The sequence below is a fragment of the Grammomys surdaster genome, unplaced genomic scaffold (assembly GCF_004785775.1).
Source record: "Grammomys surdaster isolate TR1022 unplaced genomic scaffold, NIH_TR_1.0 166, whole genome shotgun sequence".
Lineage (NCBI taxonomy): Eukaryota > Metazoa > Chordata > Mammalia > Rodentia > Muridae > Grammomys > Grammomys surdaster.
Window position 1 is genome coordinate 14,889,196 of NW_021604614.1, and position 20,354 is coordinate 14,909,549.

The following is a 20,354-nucleotide window of genomic DNA, read 5'->3' on the forward strand; positions in this document are numbered from 1 at the left end:
AGAGAGAGAGAGAGAGAGAGAGAGAGAGAGAGAGAGAGAGAGAGAGACAGAGAGAGAGATCAGTCTCCTACATTTAATGTTCAACCTAATTTCCCTTTTGGTGTTTATTAACCATCTCTTCAGCACAGACCTTCAGGGAGCGGAGTCTGAAGGGGCCTGTGGGAGGAAGGCAGGGCCTGTGCTGCCCTCAACCCAAGTCCTTAGAAAACACTCAAATATTAAGAGAAACAGAGCAGGGAGTAGAGCAGACTGAAGGAGAAAGCGGGTTGAGGTAACTCCAGGAACAAACGGTAAACAGAGAAAAGGCTAGCGTCTGAGGACAGACAACAGAGGAGCTGACAGGGAAGAGAGTACCAAGTGTATCTGACTAACAGAAAGTTAACAAGACAGAAAAAGAGGGAAAAGATAAAGAGGGGGAGTTATTAGTAAGGAGAGTGCCTCTGTGAGTAAAACAGGGGCAGAGAGGACGAGGGAGCAGAAAGGGGCGAGAGTCAGCTTTTGATCTTACAGACTCCCATCTGCCTTCCAGGCGGCTGGTCTCCAGTGGCAGGGCCATGAAGACTTCAGTTCCAGCGACCCTTCAAGCCCAGGCTCTTCTCAGTCAGGCTCTGAACAGGTAGCTCCACCCCTACCTCAGCTGGGCTCCACCCCATCTAACCCTGCCCTGTACCTTAAGGGCAGGAGGCTAGAGGGCCAAGGACAAAGCCAAAAATAGAAGAAGCAGGTGACAGAAGAAACCAAGTTGTTAACAAAGAGCACACACAGGATGGACTGAGCCCCCCCCCACACACACATATGTAGCAGAGGGCTGCCTTGTCCTGCCAAATCCTACATAACATAGCCCCTCTCAGAGGCGAAGGGGAAGGACTTTGTGAGGGGAGGATCCAGAGGGGAGCAGCAATTGAGAAGCACATGCATACATACATACATACATACATACATACATACACACACACAGCAAGGAAGAGGCAGGAGCAATAAAAGGCAGAGAATATTGTCATAATAAAAAAAAGTAAACTTGTAAAAGAGAAATAGGACCGGAAAAAAAGGAAGAGAAAGAAATGGGGTAAAACAGAGGTCTGTGAAAACTTGTCCGTGTTTGGGGACGGACTGATAAGGATGACGGCATATTCAATTAAAGTTTTAGTAGTGGTGAAGATTAAGAAGAAGTCATTAATGTTTGGTATATTAAACATTAGCGTATCATTATATTACACCATCTACTGAGCACACTTAAGTATAATCAATTTTGTATAAATCAACGTGTTATGGGAGACACAAAGATAAAGTCTAGACAGAGCCTTCCAGGAGCTTTTATAACACAGTGGCAATGCCGAGTACCAAGGAACACAGTCTGGATAGGGCAGTGGTGTACAGAACAGCTTACGGACAGCCTGTGGAGGGAGCCTGACAGAGCCTGGGGAAGAGGAAATCAAAAGCTCTCATTGCTTCAACTATACTTTCATGGGTTCTGCAACATCTCTCTTGTGTTTCTAAGTGCTGGGGACGGAGCCCAGAGCCTTGCCAATGTCAGCACAAATGTGAGCACTAGGCTATGTCCCAGCTCTTGAATATTTTAGCAATCACTTGCATGGTTCGAGCTTATATCAAAGAGAGAGAGAGAGAGAGAGAGAGAGAGAGAGAGAGAGAGAGAGAGAAAGGTCTAGAATGGAAGGCCAGATGCTGGCTAGTGGGAGATTTTAGTAACTGTCTTAACAGGTAACCCAAACACTGGGAGGCGACCACATCTCAGATTAGTAGCACAGAGTCTTGGGGGCATTTGGAGGTCCCTAATGATGTCTACCTCCTAAGGGCGTGGGGACTAATGACTGTCACCAAGTAATAAGAAAATGATAAGAAAATGCTCTTGGACAAAAGGCTTCTTTGTTCCTCAAGACAAAAGTTAGACTGTTCAGAGAACAGCCTACTGACCTCAGCCTCAGAGAACCTTTCCCTTGGCACATTCCTAAAGTGTCTATGCCACTTTCCTGTGTGTGTGTTTGTGTGTCTGTGTGCATATATATGCACGCTTATGTGTATGTGCCTGTATATGCTTAGATGTGTCTCTGTGTGTATACATGTGTGTCTGTATAACTGTCTGTGTGCATGTATCTGTGTGCATGTGCCTGTTTTATGCATGTGCCTGCCTGTGTGCATATGCCCATGTGTGTATGGGTCTGTGTGTGCATGTACATATCTATGTGGCTGTGTAAGTGCACATGTATGCATGTGCTTGTGTGTGCATATCCCTGTGTGTACATATGCTTGTGTGTGCATTTGCCTGTGTGTGTGTGCATGGGTATGTCTGTGTGTGCATGTGGCATGTGCTTGTGTGCACATGTGCCTGTGTTACACGTGTCTGTGTACATATGCCTGTGTGCATGTATATGTGTGCACATGCACTTTTTCCTTGGAGTCTCTTTGGAAACATAACTTTGCTTTCTTTGTTACAAGGCTATCTCAAACCCAATGAAATCAATCACATTCAGTTTTTGCTTCTCTGTTTTGAAGCCCTGCTGCTCATTTGTGTGTATTTGCCTAAGTAGGTCTGGGACTGAACCTGGGAGCTTGTGTATGCCACAGTTCAGGTGCATGTACCCTCAGTGACTATGATGGACACAACATGTTCCATATCAATCTACAGAACAATATTTCATTAAACTTCTGACAGGAATACATGCTGATCTGTTGTTGGTATTTTTGTTCTTGTTTTGAAATAGGATCTCACTGCAACTGCACTCCTGCCTAGCCTGAACTTGCTATGTAGCCTAGGATGGCCTTAAATTTGTAAGGATCCTTCTGCCTCTGTCTCCAGAGTACTCAAACTACACACATGAACCACAGTACGCAGCCTGAAAGCACCATAGTAGTAATAACTGCCAACTTTTCAGTGGTTCCTATGTATAAAGATCTAGGCTGCCAGGCGGAGGTGGCACACACCTTTAATCCCAGCACTTGGGAGGCAGAGGCAGGCGGATTTCTGAGTTCAAGGCCAGCCTGGTCTACAGAGTGAGTTCCAGGACAGCCAGGGCTATACAGAGAAACCCTGTCTTGAAAAATCAAAAAAAAAAAAAAAAAAAAAAAAAAAGATCTAGGCTAAACATTTCAGTCCTTTCCACAAATGTATTTTTATGACTGCTTACGTGCATGTACAGGCATATTGAGGCAAGAGGATGGCCTCAGTTGCTGTCTACCATCTTTGAGTTCCTGACTAAAGCAACCACTATGCTACACTGAGATGTCTGCATGTATCCAGTGAGCCTCTCCACTTTGTACCTGCTTAGATCACACGTGTGCATCTTGTGTATTTTACCTGGGGCCTAGAGACTGAACTTGCATCAGCATGCTTGCAAGCCCAGTGCTTTACCAACTGGGCCACATCTGCCTCCCTTTTCCTCTTTACCTTCCCAGTCCTGTTCTGTAACTTAGAACATGAGAACTTTTATTCTCATTTAAAATTTAAATTTGTGTCATTCAAAAGATTCCATCATGAAAGTTAAAAGGTAACCCACAAATAGAGTAGAATATTTGTAAGCTTTAGGTCTGGAAAAAACTGTATAAACCTAGTGTGGTGGCAGTGTTCCTGCAATGCATTTGGAATGTGAGGTAGGAGGAATATAAGTTCAAGACTAATCTGGACTACCTAGTGAGATCCTGTTTCAAACAAGCAAAGAAACCACCAAACAACCCCAAAGACTTAGGCTGGCGACGGGGCTCAGCAGCTTAGGGTACCAGCTACCAAGTCTGATGACCTGAGTTTGGGCCTTGGGACCCACATGCTAGAAAGAACTGACTCCTGCAAATTGTCCTTTGACGTCCACACAGATGCTGTGCACACACCCCAATGAACTCAAACAAACATAATTTTAAAAACACAAAGACAGCCAAGGGTTGTGGCACACACTCTTAGTCCCAGCACTCAGGAGACAGAGGCAGGCAGAACTCTGAGTTAGAGGCCAGCCTGGTTTAAAGAGCACATTCCAGGACATCCAGGGCTACACAGAGGAACCTTGTCTCAAAAAACAAACAAAACAAAACAAAAAAACGAAAAAAAAAAACCAAACCAAACCAAAATAAAACCCAAATGCACACAAAGACCATCCTCATTCTATTATCATGGGTTATATACGGAATTCTTTCTTTTTCTTTCTTTCTTTTTTTTTTTTTTTTTTTTTCGAGACAGTGTTTTCTCTGTGTAGCCCTGGCTGTCCTGGAACTCACTCTGTAGTCCAGGCTGGCCTCGAACTCAGAAATCCACTTGCCTCTGCCTCCTGAGTGCTAGGATTAAAGATGTGCACCACCACCGCCCAGCAAAAGACAACACTTTAGACTGAGTGGAATTATTGTTAGGCTCATGTCTACTGCAAATAAGCCCTGATTGCCATCTACATCTGTTTCAGTAACAGGTGAGAAGCACAGGCTGGTGTCTTTGGCTTTCTCCCTTCCTCAGGCTCACACAGGCTTGTTCCCTGTAGGAACCTGTACCTACTGCTGCCAGGAATGAAAACTTGGCATAGTCTGTCTGTGCCCTGGAGTGTGCATGGTCAGGTCAGGTCCCTGGCCTGGCTACAGCTCAGTGTTCTCTGAGGAAATGTCAGCCTGACTTTCCAGCAAAACCCACATAATATGGGCAGGACACACTTTGTGGTTCCTGTAGACTTTACTGGGTCTTAAGAATCTTTACAGCATGGGGATTCTAGGCACACCTGATCTATGGGCAAAACTATAAGGTGTCTATCTGTGTGCATTTTTTTGTGTCCTGGTTCTAAATTAGCATAAATGAGGCCCAGTCAGTGAACAAAGCTCTCATCCTCACCAGTGGGTATGTAACTCGGCACCAGGACCTTTTCCATAGCCGTTGTCCATACTTCAACAAATAGAATCCTTCAAAAATAGCAACAACAAAAACAAAAACAAAACAACACAAAACTAAACTAAACTAAACTAAACTAAAGAGCTACCACCAACAACAAAAAACCCAAACTCTATCAATAACTGCAGGTATCCCCATTTCAAACTCATTAATTTCCACAGTCCCATAGCTCAAAGCAGTCCTGAACACAAGTGTTAGCCTTGGGAACAGCTACTAGGCAAGTCAGTGGAGCCAACACTGCGAACCTCAAACACTGCGGCACTTGTCCCCCCTTGCAGGCTTAGTGCTGCAGCATCTGTTAGCATGCCCCTTCCTTTTACCTCCATCGAACAGCCAGTGTGAGCCTTTACACTTTCCACATCCGAACATTACTCAAAGGAATCAGTAAAGCAATTATTTTTGCAATGCAATTCATAGCAGAGGTGTCAATACCCTGTCTCCAACAAATCCACTTTCTCCATTTCTTCCAAAACCTAATTCTAACCAGGTGTAGTGGCGCATGATTTTAATCCCAGAACTTGAGAGGCAGAGGCAGGCGGATCTCTGGGATCTCTGTGAGTTCAAAGACAGCTTGGTGTACATAGTGAGTTCCAGGACTTCCAGAGCTACATAGTGAGACCCTGTCTGACAAAAACAAAAACAAAGACTCTCCTTCTATAATAACCACAACCAGAGAAGCATTTCTGGATAACCATTCTAATGGGGAGGACCCAGAGTATACATGTACTCAAAAGTGAGGAACACCTAAAATACTAATATTTTATAAAGAATTTTCAACTTTCTTTATAGTTCCTTATTGATTGTAAGACAAAAGAAAAGTTCTTAAGACACTTTTCAAGACAGTTTCTCCTGATTTTAAACTATCTTACCATTTTAAGAATTCCCTCCTTCCAAGGCACTCATCCCCTAAACTTAAAGCATCCATTTCTATATCTGTGCCTTTCAGTAATTTCCCACCTGCACTGGGCTTATTTCTGAGGATTTACCTGTTTCCACTTCCCACATGAATTCTTGTAATTCACTGCATTCCTCCACACTCTTCCCAGGACCAAAGCATCACTCTTCTTAGAGCTTGCTTGAGCCAACATACTCAAAAGCAATTTCTCCCATCATCATCATCATCTTGGTTTTTTGAGACAAGGTTTCTGTGTAGTCCTGGACTTCCTGAAACTCACTCTCTAGACCAGGCTGGCTTTGAACTCACAAAGATTCCCTCTGACTCTTCCTTGCAAGTGCTGGGATTAAAGTCTTAAAATTAATTTTAAGACAATGTTTCATGTGTCATATCCCAGGCTGATCTTAAACTAGCTACATAGTCACGGATGAACCTGAATTTCCGGACCTCTACTTCTACTTCCCTAGGACCGTGATTACAGGTATGTGCCACACAGGGACTATGCAGTGCGAGATGGAACTCAGGGTTTCATGGACACTAGAAAAGCTCTCTACCAACTGAGCTACATCCCTAGACCCCCTCGTTTACCTTACCAATCTGTGTAGCTCATTCTCTCTTTTATTAACGTAAACTCAAAACTGTTTCTGAACTTCCTGAACACACAGGAACACACACACACACACACCTATAGAATTCTCAATTCTCATCCTGTGGTGCAGGAGTCTAAATCATGTCTTCTCCCCTCCCTTTAAGGTTCTAATGACAAAACAAAGATTGATTCCACCAAAGTCTACCCTGGGAAAAAAATGGCTTTATTAGGGTTCATGCGAACCCTAATAAAACGAACGAAGCATGCATGAAGAATTGCTATTAGGAGGCTTGGTGACCCTAGGTTTGCACCCAGCATGGATGAAAGCTTGCCTGTGGCTGGCCAGATGGAGTATCCTCCCTAGTCTTTCCCAGCCTGTGTACTGGAGCTCCTCCCTAAGGCCACATACAATTTAGGCAGAATTGCATAAAACTGGTTGGAAGGAGTGGCTGGATACTCAGGTGAGGGTCCTCTAGTGCTCCCATCCCTCCCTCTAGGAAGAAATGTTAGCAGGCAACAAGCTCAGCTGTGATCATCTTTTGGACGTGGGCACACCTGAATTTCTGAAGATGGCAGCTCTCCTTAGAAGATAGTGTTGTATAATATATACACATCAAGTTTCTTGTTTCAAATTTACCAAACACTAGATCCTACTATCTTTGATGACATATACTTATTGGATATATAAAATAATTAATCGTACTGCTAAGTTCTTTTATGTTTGCTTTTTGAGACTGAGTTTCCCCGTGTAGCCCTGGCTCTCCTGGAACTTGCTCTGTAAACTAGGCTAGCTAAATTCTTTATAATGTATATTAGTTGGCTTTCTGTCGATGTTATAAACATCATGACCAAAGACAATTTGAGAGGGAAGGGTCTGGTTTATCTTATACTATTCAGTGCATTATCTAGGGAAGCTAAAGCAGAAACTCAAGGCAAGAACTTGAACGAAACCATCAAGGAACACTTCTTATCAGGTTACTGCCAGGCTCACTGACAACAACCTTTTTTATACAGCTCAGGTTCTCCTACCTAGGAATGGAACTGCCCACAGTGGACTGGGACCTCCTACATCAATTATCAATCAAGAAAATACAGATACACCCACAGGCCAATATAATGGAGGTAATCCAATGGAGGCAACTCTTCAATTGAAGATTCTTCTTCCTGTGGGGCCAGGAGCAAGAATGGGGGCCAAGGCATGTCCAACCCCAGAAATCTCTTCTTGAGATCAGCAGGAGTAGGATAGCTCTCCCCTCCCCCAGACCTGCATGTCCTGGCACATGTAGCCCTGTACCCCCCATTTTCCCTACCAAAGAAGGTCATGTAGCCCAGTAGCCAGGTTAAACTTTTTCTCCTCTTCTAAGGTCACATCCAGCAGCACCTAGAATTCCTCTTATGCAAATATATTCTCAGAGCTATATCAGTTTCATTGGCTGCAACTTTACAAGTAATTTTGAGTTCAAGATTCTAGCAATAACAGGTCCTCTAATGCCAGGATTAGTGAATAGTATTAACTCTTAGGTCACACGCCACCCTATTATACAATGATGTATTTACACATATTACAGAATGGCCACAAGAGTTACAGATACTGCAGGGTTCAGGGAAGCTCTCCTGAAGTTGAACTGATACAATCTCAGTCCTGTAGGGGCTACAAGGAAGTCTGACTAGACAAAAAGCTGTTCCAGCTCAGAGTTGTCAGCACAGGCCCAGGTGTCTGGCCTTTTTGTTTTGTTTTTTTTTTTTTTTTCAAGACAGGGTTTCTCTGTGTAGCCCTGGCTGTCCTGGAACTCACTCTGTAGACCAGGCTGGCCTCGAACTCAGAAATCCACCTGCCTCTGCCTCCCAAGTGCTGGGATTAAAGGCCTGCGCACCACCGCCCGGCTGTCTGGCCATTTCAATTATTGATGTGAAGCAGACGGAGCACCACAGGATAAAGAGACTGCACTTGGGTTGGAGTCTCAGAGCACTCTTTCACTTCAGCCAGTTTCTAGACAAGGCTCACAAGTAGTGGGCCAAAATGGGGGTACTCTGTACAGTCCCAGGTGAGGGGTTATATCTGATGCAACAGGTAAGTTCATACATACAGTCTCTGTTTTGGTTTGAGAGAGTCACAGGCAGGGCTCAGTGTTTATTCACACAAAACAAATGATTCATCAGTTTATATATCTTGGTGTGCAGGCAGACAGTAGTTGTCGACTTGTGTGAACAGGCTGTGGAGTCATTTTTCCTTGGCACTCAGCCTCCCTCTGTGGTGGAAGTGGTGTACAACCGGAAAGCAGCAATTCTACACAACAAAGCATGCTGCGGCAGGTCCTCTCCTACCGTAATCTATTTGATTACCAAAGCCTTGCAAACTCTGTTCTACAAAAGGATCTTCTCATTTGTTTGAGACAGGATCTCACCGTGTGTCCCTGACTGGCCTGATTTATTGATAAGGCTGATCTTAAACTCACATAGCTCTGTCTGCCTCTGCCTTCAGAGTACTGGGATTGAAGGGGTACACCACCAAGTCCAGACCTCCTGCAAAAGCTTCTAGGTCTCACTTTTCTTCAGTCATCCACTTGAGGATGGAACATTAGAGCATACACATGGCCTACTACCCAGACACCACCAAGGCCAAACTTAGGCTCTTTTTTTTTTTTTTTTTGAGACAGGGTTTCTCTGTGTACCCCTGGCTGTCCTGGAACTCAACTCTGTAGACCAGGCTGGCCTCCAACTCAGAAATCCACCTGTCTCTGCCTCCCAAGTGCTGGGATTAAAGGTGTGCACCACCACCACCCGGCCATGCTTTTTTTTTTTTTTTTAAAGTATTATTTGTTCTTTGAGAATTTGTACATTTTGATCATATTTACCTTCCTCCTCCAACTCTTCCTAGATCCATGGCCCCTGTCCTTCCCACCCGACTCTGTATGCCTTTCTTGTCAGATTTTAACTTCTCTCACCGCCTTTAAATACTGCAACAGATACTCAACTGCCCTCAGCCTCAGTCTTCTCCCTTCTGATGCATTCTCTTCATTCATCCTTTTTTATAGTGAGCAAGGGTCACATTATACAACCCAGGCTGACCTGAAACTAAGTAGACCAGGCTGGCTTCCCAATCACAGAAACCCACCTGCCTTAGCCTCAGTGCTGGGATTAAGGCTCTGGCCCTCTGTGATCTTTTTCTTAAAGGGACATCAGGCCCACTGGATTGGGCCCACCTGTAGGATTTCATTTAGCTGTAATTATTTCTGTAATAACTATAATTATCTCTCCAAATGCAATTGTAGTGCATTTGAGGCATATGATTTAGTCCATGTCAAGGTCACTGATTATTCCAAAGTCTTCTTCAGGTTTCCTCAGGTCTCCAGCGGTCTCCTTCCCAGGACGGCTTGGGACTAAAGCCACACCCAGCTTTCCCTTCACATTTACGTGATGTTTTCATACACAAATCTGGCAACACCCCAATGAAAGCCTCCGGTGGCTGTAAACCCCTTGGATTAGTGAGAGACTTTATTTTGCTTTCCCAAGTTCGCCTTGACATAGATTCACAGTGCTCAGCAGGGTTGAGCATCTCCTGTTTCCTACTGCTTCATAGATGCCTCCTGCCTCTCAAAGTCACGATCCCAAGTATCTCCTCGGTACCTCGTTGACACATGTGAGCAGGACTAACTCGTGATACAGGATCTTCAAAGTCGGAAAATACCTTTGCAGTGGTTAGGAAAGGCCTGAGATGGGAGTAAAGATTTTAGTACATACTTACTGGGTAGACGGCAGCTTTGGAGACCACACACACAATTCAAAAAGGAAGAATGTACAGATATTTCTTAGGACACAGCCATGTCACACTGTGACAGAATACTTGCACAGCCTGTGCTGGGCAGTCCAGCCCTTGGGCTGGAGAAGTTTAGGGTCGGGGGCAGTGTATGCCTGTCATACCCTAAGGGATTCTGGGAGAACCTCATGGCCAGGTCCACTCTGATGTTAGTCACCTCAATTTGTCCCAGGGTTTGAGACTTAACAGTAGTAAAAAAGAAACACATATGGATTATGTACAACATAATCCAGTTTTGTTTTCATGAGTCTACTGGTGTGTGTGTGTATGTGTGAATGTGTGTGCCTATACGTAGAGGCCACTGACCGACCTATCTTCATTAATCGTTCACTTCATCAATCATTTTGGAAGTCATTTCCTAAATCTGGAGGTCACTGATTTGATTAGTCTCAATTTGGGCATCTTCCTCGTCTCCCCAGTACTGGCAAGTATTCCACACTTAGCTTTTCTATTTTGTCTTTTTGAGACCCAGGTTGACTCTGAATGGCCTAGAACTCACTCTGTAGACCAGGCTGGCCTTGAACTCAAGACTCACCAGCTTTGGCCTTAGGGAATGGTGTGATTAAAGGCATGCTTTTGTTCCCCTTGGGTGCTGAGGATGGAACTTACACGTGGTGTGTACGCGTCCTGGAACACAGTATGTAGATCAGGTTTGGCTTCCAACTCCGAGATCAGCCTGCCAGTTTTCCTAGCTAGCACAGGGACTGAAGGCCTGTGCTGCCTCACACAGCCTGCTGGCTACGATCCCTATGTCTGCTCTGATAAGGAATTCCTTCCAGCCTCCTTCACTGTGCTGAATTCCCACGGCACAATCAGAAGGTGGCATAAGGTAGTCTCTGAAAAACGGGACAGCCCAGCCTGGTCTTGTCACCTTCCTGTGCCACCTACCACACCTGACCAAAAGTACGACGGCGAGTAGGCCTTTTCCCGTCCTTCTGGGGCAGGGGAGGCCACCACGCCTGTGTCCCGTGGGCCTGACCAGAGGTGCAGCCCGCGGCCTACATGGGCATGGCAGTGACCATCCGTGACAAACAGCTGACTAACCGACGGAGGCGGCGGGCCTCAATGGACCGCATGACAGCCCAGCACAGGGGAGGCAGAGACGTCGCCACGTCCTCTTCCAAGGCGAGAGAAGGCAACCAGGGAATGGTGAAGACGCGCCTCGCGCCTCTCCTCACGCGAGAACGCAGCGGAGCCCAGAACTAGACGAGCGAGCGGCGCGGCGCGGAGTGCGCGTGCGCGACGGCCCCACCTCGCCGGCTCCGGCGTCACGTGGCCCCGCCCCCCGCGCGGGCAGCTTCGCCCTCTACGCATGCGCAGTCGCTTCTCTCTGCCCCGCCCCTCTGCGGCCCATCCCTTCCACCCGAGGGGCGGCCTGAGCCTCTCCGAGTGGCCACGTGCGCTCACGCGCGCCGGCGGGGCGGCCCTCCCAGTGACGCGACCGCCCACTCGCAGCGCTCCGCCTGTAGCTTGCCTGTCTCCCGCTCTCCCGGTCCGGCGTGATGGCTGCCGCGGTGCCTGGCGCTGTTTCCTTCTCCCCGCTGCTGTCCGTTCTCCTGGGCCTGCTGCTCCTCTCTGCTCCGCATGGCGGCAGCGGCCTGCACACGAAGGGCGCCGTTCCCTTGGACACAGTCACTTTCTACAAGGTAATGAGGGCGGTGGGGGGGGTTCGTGCGCAGGTGCAGATAGATGCCCGTGGGAGCGCGCGCCCATGGGGACGTTGGGCCCCGAGGGGTGGCAGCAGGCAGTCCTTAGGGACCATCCCTAGACATCCCACCATCCTTATAGGCCCAGTGTGGAGACAGAGCAGGGGTGCACCCTGACCACCGAGCATCCTTGCCTTTGCCTTGCAGCCTGGGTAGTCGCTCCATCATTTTTTTTTAAACAACAACAACAAAGCTACCAAGAGGCAGTCAGGGGAACTAAGTGTCCCTTCCCTTTATGGATAGGCAAAAAAGACAATGCCGGGAAAGATCCAATCCACGAGTCACAAGTGGAAGACCGGAGGGCGGGGCGAGGTCGACGCTCCTCGGCTCACTGATGGGGTGGGGGGTGGCCGAGAGAACTCCGGCACGTTAGCATGCAAGGCTGCTCCTCTGAGGATGGGTTGTAGCGTGCTTGGCAGTGTGCACACCAGATTCAAACAGCACAAGGTCCACCCCGTACAAAGTGTCAGGGTTAAAAAGATGCAGGTCTCCCACCTGTAGAGAACATCTTGGGGGCGGAGAACTTAATGAACAAATCCTGGTCAAGGCACGAAAGAAACGACACTACCCTCAGCAACTTTATTTTTTACAAAATTTGGTTTCTAAGGCTGGGTAAATGGACGGTGGAAATGTTGCAGGCTGAATGCAGCGGCCTCTGTGGACCCAACTCCTCGCGCATGTCTCTAGTTACCAGAAGCGTCTCACTTCCTCTTTTGGGCTAGCTCAGCGTGCAGAGAAGTGGTCATTTTCTTATTTTGTTAGAATGAGGAACTGAGACACAGAAGGGGACTCTAAAGGCGCCTGTGTCAAGGGGTTGGACAGGGCTATTTTGGGAAGGGTTGGTGTTCGGACCCTACACGTGTAACCCATTAAGTTTTTTTTTTTTTTTTAAAGAAACCTGCCTGATGGGCTATTAAGCATCTTACTAATCATCCATTCAACCCTGTATAGCAATCTAGTAAATATCACAGTCCAAGTGTGAATAAAAAATACATTTTGTACCATAAGTATAATCCGTCGGTGCTCCTCCTCCTTTAAGGACTCCTTGCCCTGAGGATGTCACCCCCCCACCCCCCTCAACCCCACAGGCCACCTGGCAGCCCTTAGGTTCTACTTAATACAGTAGCAAGCCCTATAGGGAATGTCCCTTATTGCAACTCAGTTCCTAGCCATTTGCTCCCTTTTCCAATCTGCTCCAGGCAACACAAGCCTTCTCTCTTGACTGTCCCTAGCTCGCAGGTCTTAGTCCATCTGCAGTGGCTGTTCCTTGTGACTGGAAGATTCTTTGTCACCTTTGAAATAGGTTACTTCTGATTGCTTTGTCTTAGGTTAAATGTTAACTTCTCTTGTCCCTCCTTGCTTTTTTCAGTTGCCCAGCCTGAAGGCAGTTCTGTTGCTCTGTTTGGCATCCTTTAGGGCACTCATCACTGTTTTTTTTTTTTTTAGCTTGTCATTCATATTTCATAGAAGATTACATGTTTATGAAGTACCTGATCTGATTTTTTTGGGGGTGGGGGTTGGTTTGGTTTTTTTGAGACAGAGTTTTTCTGTGTAACCTTGAGCAGACTGGCCTCAAACTCACAGAGATCCGCCTGCCTCTGCCACTCTCCCTAGTGCTGGGATTGAAGGCGTGTGGCATCAGTGTCCTGCAGTAAGTACCTGCTGTATTTTTCTGACTCCCTACACAGCATACCAGATGTGCTTGTTCACATGAGTGAACAGGTGTCCCATCCAGTCTCTTCCAAACTGTTCTCTCTCACAAGGCAAAGGGTGCCTCCTGGTGTTTTGTCCAGGAATCTTGTTACATGCCTTGCCTTTCAGTGATCTCCAACTTAAAATAAAGAAAACCGTTTTCTCATGGTTCTTTTTGGACCATCACTAGAAGGCTTCATCAGGGAGGCCCAGCGATGTTCACTGCTGTGTTCACTTAGAATGGTGTCTGGGACGTGATGGGCTCTTAGCAGATTCTTTTTCAGTGAATAAAGAATTTCAGCCAGGCATGGTGTTGCACTGGGGAGGGAGATGCAGACTGGTCAAAAGTTCAAGGCCAGTCTAGGAAACTTAATGACCTTGCCTTAAACCCAGTAAAGGGCACAGAGATGGTTCAGCAGGCTTCCACCAAGCCTGATGGCCAGAGTTCAAGGCTCGGGACCCACATCTGGTGAAGGGAGAACTGACTCCCACAAACTGTTTTCTGACCTCAGTTTACACCACGGCACCCAGACACATAAACACATGGACAAGACACCACTACTACCTCCTGTTAGCTAAAATCTTCTTTCTACTTAAGTGTCTAACCATCCTGTGGTTACTGGTATCTGGTATTGCAAATGTACGCCCCTTGGGAGGGATTCTGTGCTGGGCTTTACCACCCTGCTTCTACCCGTCCTGACTCACAACCGATGCAGAATCAGCTCTAAGATGCCTGGAGTTCCATTCATTCCTCAGAGTGTCTGCCATATAACAGACACTGGGACTTGAGAAATGCACTGGATCCCAGGCATGGTCCTTATTCTTAGGAATGCACATCTTAGTGGAAAGGACAGAAAATAAGCAGATGTGGTTTCTGAGGGAGATGGGAGGAGAGCATTAAGGAAGTCAAGCAATAGGTGACTGGGATAGCCCTCTCCACTGGCGGGGAAAACTGAGCTGAGCCTTGAATGATAGAGGAAGCCAGAAGAGAACCCAGGAAGATGCTTCCACGAAACGGTTGGAAGCTAGTGTTGAACAGAAACAAGGCCAGCTGGGCCACAGGGATATGTTGTGATTGCTATTTTCAGTCTCTCCTGCTGTGGGCCCTTAGAGCTCTGGACTTTGTGGTGTCCATGACCTGTTCCCATGGCTTCTGTCTCTCATGTCCCTAGGCAGTGTTAATATCCTTAGAAATGTAAAACCAAGCGAATGTCAAAAATAATAAGATCTTTTTATCTTCAGTGTTTGCCTGTGACAAAAATGACAGTTTGGAGCCACTGCATTACAAGCATGAAAGGTTGGAGGAGGCGGCTGGAGAGATGGCTCAGTGGTTAACAGCAAACACTGTTCTTGCAGAGGACGTGAGTTCAGTTCCTGGCACCCATGTCAGGTGGCTCATAGCTGCCTGTAACTCTAGCTCCGGGGGATCAGGCGCCCCCTTCTGGCCTCCTCTGGTACCTCTACTCAGATGCACATAGCCACACATGCACATAGAATTAAAAGTTGAAGAGAAGGCAATGCTGCTGACCAAAGCCAGCAGGAATCAAATCTATGTGCTCAAATAAAACACGTGTGAACATTTAGGGCAGGGCTATCTACAACAAGAGGAAGAAACAACTCAAGAGTCTATTACTTGGTAGTGTGGTTTACTTGGAGGGAAAAATACCCAACATGCTAAGCAAGGTGTGCAGACATACACCTGAGCACTTGGGAAGCTGAGACAGAAGAACCAGTGTAAACCAGCCTGAACTACTTAGACCCTGACTCCAAAAGAAGAAAAAGGTTGAAGTACTGTCACGTGTTACAACATGAGTAAGGTTTAAAAACATGGCAGCAAAGAAATGAGACACAGAAGGCCGTGATTCCGAGTAGATCAACCAGACATGGGTGCAAGGAGGATAGGGGAGGAACTGTTCAGTGGTCCAGGTATTCATTCCTTCTGAGCAGCTAGGTAGTAATGGTGGATAAGTAGCATTGTTAATTCCTGTGAACTGACAGGGTCCTCCCATGTACAGCAGCTGCCCTCCATCTTATCCTGCGTGGCACCATTATACTTGGCTGAACTGGAGTCATTCAGATTGTGAAATATTTCATTAAATTAACTTTACCGCAATTAAAATTCTGGCCTTGGGCTAAAGAGATGGCTTGGTGGTTAAAAGCACTGGCTACTCTTCCAGTGGTCCTGAGTTGAAACTCCAGCAACCACATGTCTGTAATGACTTTAGATGCCCTCTTCTGGCCTGCAGGTTTGCATGCAGATAGAGTACTCATATACATAAAACAAATCTTTAAAAAAGAAATTTCTGGTATGAACAATTTAAGACAGAGAAATAGCTAAAAGATACTCTGGTAGTAGGAGAAGTCGGTGACCCAAGTCTGACCTCCACAGCCAAAGCAGCCTGAGTAGTTTGGATGCCTTAATATGGCTGTTTGCTTTTAGCAGATTTGTTGTTTGTTGTTTCCTGACAAGGACCTCCTGAGACGGCAGACGTGCTGGGGACAACAGCGTGCATAGGTCTCCTTAGCATTGGAGGGAAAGGTGTTAGCTCTGTTTTTGCACAACCCTGTCTTTTCCTGTTTCTCTGGGTAGATCAGGCTGTCCTAGAACTCAGAGATCCACCTACCTCTGCCTCCTGGATGCTGGATTAAAGGCGTGTTACCACCACTTCTGGGCTCTGCAACTGTCATTTGCTAGTGGGAACTTAACACCTAGTGTGACACACAGTAAAGAAAGCACGTCCTAAGCTTTAAGGGAATTAGTGACTGGTAGCCAGGACTGCTTGTCTCCTGTGTGGGCTTGCTTCCACTGTGTCTCTTAAATAGGGGGCCCCTTGGGGAAGGGGGTTAGCCCTCAGTGTCCCTAAACACCCGACTTGCTCAGCTCTGTGCGCCCTCAGGTCATTCCCAAAAGCAAGTTCGTCCTGGTGAAGTTCGACACCCAGTACCCCTATGGAGAGAAGCAGGACGAGTTCAAGCGTCTGGCTGAGAACTCAGCCTCCAGCGATGATCTCTTGGTGGCAGAGGTGGGGATCTCAGGTATGGACAAGACCAGGATGACTGGGGACGGGGACTAAATAACCCTCTGAACCATTCCCCTGAGGAAGCTGTCTGTGTGGTCTGTCAGGACCCGGTGCCTGCAGCAAGCTGAGCCACAGCAGGTGCTGCCCCAGAGGAGCCGACAGATGTCTGGAGTCCCTCTTCCAAACCCTCATCTGTCCCACATAAAGCTTCCCTCAGAACCAGATCTCTCCTTGTAAGGCAGGGACAGGAGGAGTGCCTTCCTCTTGTCTTCCTTTCAGTTTCTGTGCCAGTGTTGGATTGTAGTACTTGGCTGGAATGAGCCTGAGCCACTACTAACTAAAGGGCAGTTTCTACGATTGTGGTCACCAGCATCTAGTGGTGACAGCTTGGAGATCTGAAAACACCAAATTTCAGTCCTGTCCTGACTGTTACACAAGGACTGAGATGTCCTATCTCTTTAGCTGGGAGGCCTGCAGCTCCAGGACCTTACCTGTGTCCACCCAGCTACAGTCTGGTGGCAGCAGAGCTAGCTGGCTAGCACACTTCTTCAGGGCAGCTAGATAGTTGACTCAATTTCCAGTCAGTTCCCTCAGAGCTTGGTGAACAGTAACTGCAGTAGGGCTGACAATGATCCTGTGTCTACTTGTGCCAGACCACTGTGCTGCTTTCTACTAGTTTTGTTGATACCTCTGTGAAGGAAGTACTGTGGGACTGTCACCTTCATCACAGACCTATGGCCTGATACTTAAGACTTAATGGGGGAGTTTAATGCCAGACCTAGGGGCCTGGAAAGATAGCTCAGCAGGTAAGAGCACTGGCTGCTCTTCCAGAGGACCCAGATTCAGTTCCCACACCCACCTGGTGGCTCACAACTGTCTGTGATCTGATTCCAAGTAGTTGACACCCTCACACAGACGTACATGCCAGCAAAACACTGGTGCACAGAAAAATAAATCATTGAAAGAAAAAGAACGGCAGGTTTAGGGCCTGAAACCTGCCTGGAGGCTGCCTCTGTCTTGTTTCTCTGTGGAGCGCAGAGATGAGTATCAGCTACCACCACACATTTAACACTTGATTCTTCCACACGATGCCCCCCAGTGGTCCCCTGCAGTGTCCCAGAGTTTGACTGGGCCCTCACACCCACAGGTCCTGGCAAGTCATGGACATGATACTCAGAAGCCCTCCCCAACCCCCACAAAACACAGGGGAAGAGAAGGATCACTGAATGGCAGAGTAAAGCCACATGGCTAAGGAAAAGAACTCAGACCCTTGAGTCCTTCCCTCTCCTTTGCAAGCCCTGTAGTGGTGTTCTGCTGGTTCCTCATGTCTGCTTTCTGTTGGCAGACTATGGTGACAAGCTGAACATGGAGCTGAGTGAGAAGTACAAGCTGGACAAAGACAACTACCCAGTCTTCTACCTCTTCCGGGATGGAGACTTTGAGAATCCTGTCCTGTACAATGGGGCAGTTAAGGTTGGAGCCATCCAGCGGTGGCTAAAGGGACAGGGAGTCTACCTGGGTATGCCTGGATGCCTGCCTGCCTATGATGCCCTGGCAGGCGAGTTCATCAAGGCCTCCAGCGTAGAGGCCCGCCAGGCTATCTTGAAACAGGGGCAGGATGGCCTCTCAGGTGTGAAGGAGACAGAGAAGAAGTGGGCTAGCCAGTACCTGAAGATCATGGGGAAGATCTTGGACCAAGGTGAAGACTTTCCAGCCTCAGAGATGGCCCGGATCAATAAGCTGATTGAGAACAAGATGAGTGACAGCAAGAAAGAAGAGCTGCAGAAGAGCTTGAACATCCTGACTGCCTTCCGGAAGAAGGGGGCTGAGAAGGAGGAGCTGTGATGGGCACAAGGGTTTACAAGGGCTTGCTGGGGGTGGGAAGGGAGAGCTAGCTATCTGCTGGCTGTGGGGCCACTGTAGGGTGGAAGGGGCAGTGGAGTAAAGCAGTCCTGAGCCAGAAACCGAGCCCTGAGTATGCCTGGACATTCATGCTGCTGAGACCATACTTAGGACATCCCTTGAGCCAGTCTGTGGAGAGAGCCTGTGTGCTCAGTCAAGATGGCTGGTGAAATGCCCCCGCAGGAGTTGGTGCTATAGAGGGAGGTACTGCCCAGGTCCTTGACAACTATAATTCTGAACAAATAAAAGTTGTGTTTTGGTTAGATGGCTTTCTTTTCAGATAGCACTTTTGGCCTACGATCAGAGTTCAGTTTGTAGTCTAAGCTGTTGTACATTCTATTCTGCCAAGACTCCTTCCTGCACAAGGCATAGCCTTGCTTATTTCCATGGCTGTCCGTGTATAGTGAGGTACAGCGTGCAGTCTATAGACTGACCTTATGTGAACAAGCAACAGGGCATCATATTTCCTGTCTCCATATGGCAAGCATATTCTTACTTTTACTAATGTACTGTCTTTAGAATTTATAAACCAAAGTCAGATGTGGTGACATACATCTATAATCTGAGCACTGGGAAGGTAAAGGCACAAGGATCAGGAATTCAAGATCAGGTTCGTTGATTTTAGGACCAGCCAGTGCTACATAAGACTATGTCAAAACCAAAACCACACGAACATTCATTCCAGTTTCAACATATAAGATACAAATTACTTTCCAACAAAACCACTTGCTGTAAGCTCTCAGTCAACACCAACTTTTGATGAGCCAGGTGAGCAGCAGCAACTGACTCAGAATCAGGGGGCTGAGCCCCAAGTTTGCCACCTGTTATAAAATGCCCCGGAGCTGCAGCTCCCCAGCAGATGAAAGCATACTCAACACAGTCGGCAGAAGTGTGAGGCCCTCCAGCTCCTTCCACCAGACTGCTATTCAAAGTGATGTGGAAACAGAACAGATGAAAAACCCTGCGTTCAATTGAAAAAAAAAAACACAGTAGCTAAGGCTATCTCACAAGAGTGGCCCATACTCACGGTGCAGTCTACACCTCAGGAATGAATGTGAGATCTAGAAAATCGAGTATTTTAATCTTCATTTTTTAATTGTTATGTCTTGAGTGCTGTTTGCCTGCATGTTTGTGGATCTACAGTGTACCTGCAATGCCCATAGAGGCCAGAAGAGGGTGCTGGATTCTCTGGATCTGAAGTAGATGGTTGTGATCCACTTTGTAGGGGCTGGGAAGAGTCCTTTAGAGCTCTGTCCTAACTGCTGAGCCAGCTAGATGCTAATTATTTTAATTTTTAGTTCTAATTTTAGTTGTAATTTATTTTAGAATCTCTTTGGGTGCTTCAGAAACACCCAGCCTTGCCTTAGCTGTTCTGGTTTATACCCCTATCTAGGCCAGGCTAAATCTAAAGAACAAAGGACTTGCCCTCCTCCAGTCTCTTCATGGTTTGTGACAGCAACAGGATGGATGGACTCAGTTCTAACTTCAGGAGCTTGGGAGCAAAAGACTAAATTACCGAGTCTTCTATTTCAAGCCAAATGTGCTTACGAGATTTGCATATGTCTGGGAAATGCAGCCTCCCCTCATACTGCAGGCAAATTACATCCAACAACACAGGGCCAGGGCAGTAATCTGGCTCTGATGATGGCTACCTAGAGTCCTTTTTAGGGTTACACAGCTACATAGATTTTAAAGGAATTCCTCAGTAACTTGAAGCAGTAAACACTGGATCTAACAGAATTTTATTCTAATGAACCTGCACACTTTCTCCAATAGTGCCAAGAGTAACTTTTTAATTTGGGAGCATAAATGCCATTAATCAAGGGCAGAGTGGGGCAAGACAAAGAAATCCAAGGTCAG

General features: G+C 47.0%; 2 protein-coding genes across 4 annotated transcripts in view; one reads left to right on the forward strand and one right to left on the reverse strand.

The window, feature by feature from the left end:
* The window catches only part of Tmem116 (transmembrane protein 116), a 34,846-nt gene extending 23,543 nt beyond the window's left edge, over window positions 1–11,303 (reverse strand). For 2 of the 3 annotated variants that reach the window (XM_028766187.1, XM_028766185.1), the window contains exon 1: window positions 509–556. In XM_028766187.1, coding sequence (XP_028622020.1) covers window positions 509–556 — 48 coding nt within the window. Of the gene's footprint in view, window positions 1–508; window positions 557–11,218 lie in introns of those variants that run through there. The other variant, XM_028766186.1, reaches the window with a different exon arrangement.
* A 265-nt stretch (window positions 11,304–11,568) lies between these two features.
* Window positions 11,569–18,757, forward strand: Erp29 (endoplasmic reticulum protein 29). The gene is made up of 3 exons (XM_028766155.1): window positions 11,569–11,820; window positions 16,470–16,608; window positions 17,938–18,757. The coding sequence occupies exons 1-3, from the start codon at window positions 11,677–11,679 to the stop codon at window positions 18,435–18,437; spliced, it is 783 nt and encodes a 260-aa protein (XP_028621988.1). The 5' UTR covers window positions 11,569–11,676; the 3' UTR covers window positions 18,438–18,757.
* Window positions 18,758–20,354: the final 1,597 nt, after the last annotated feature.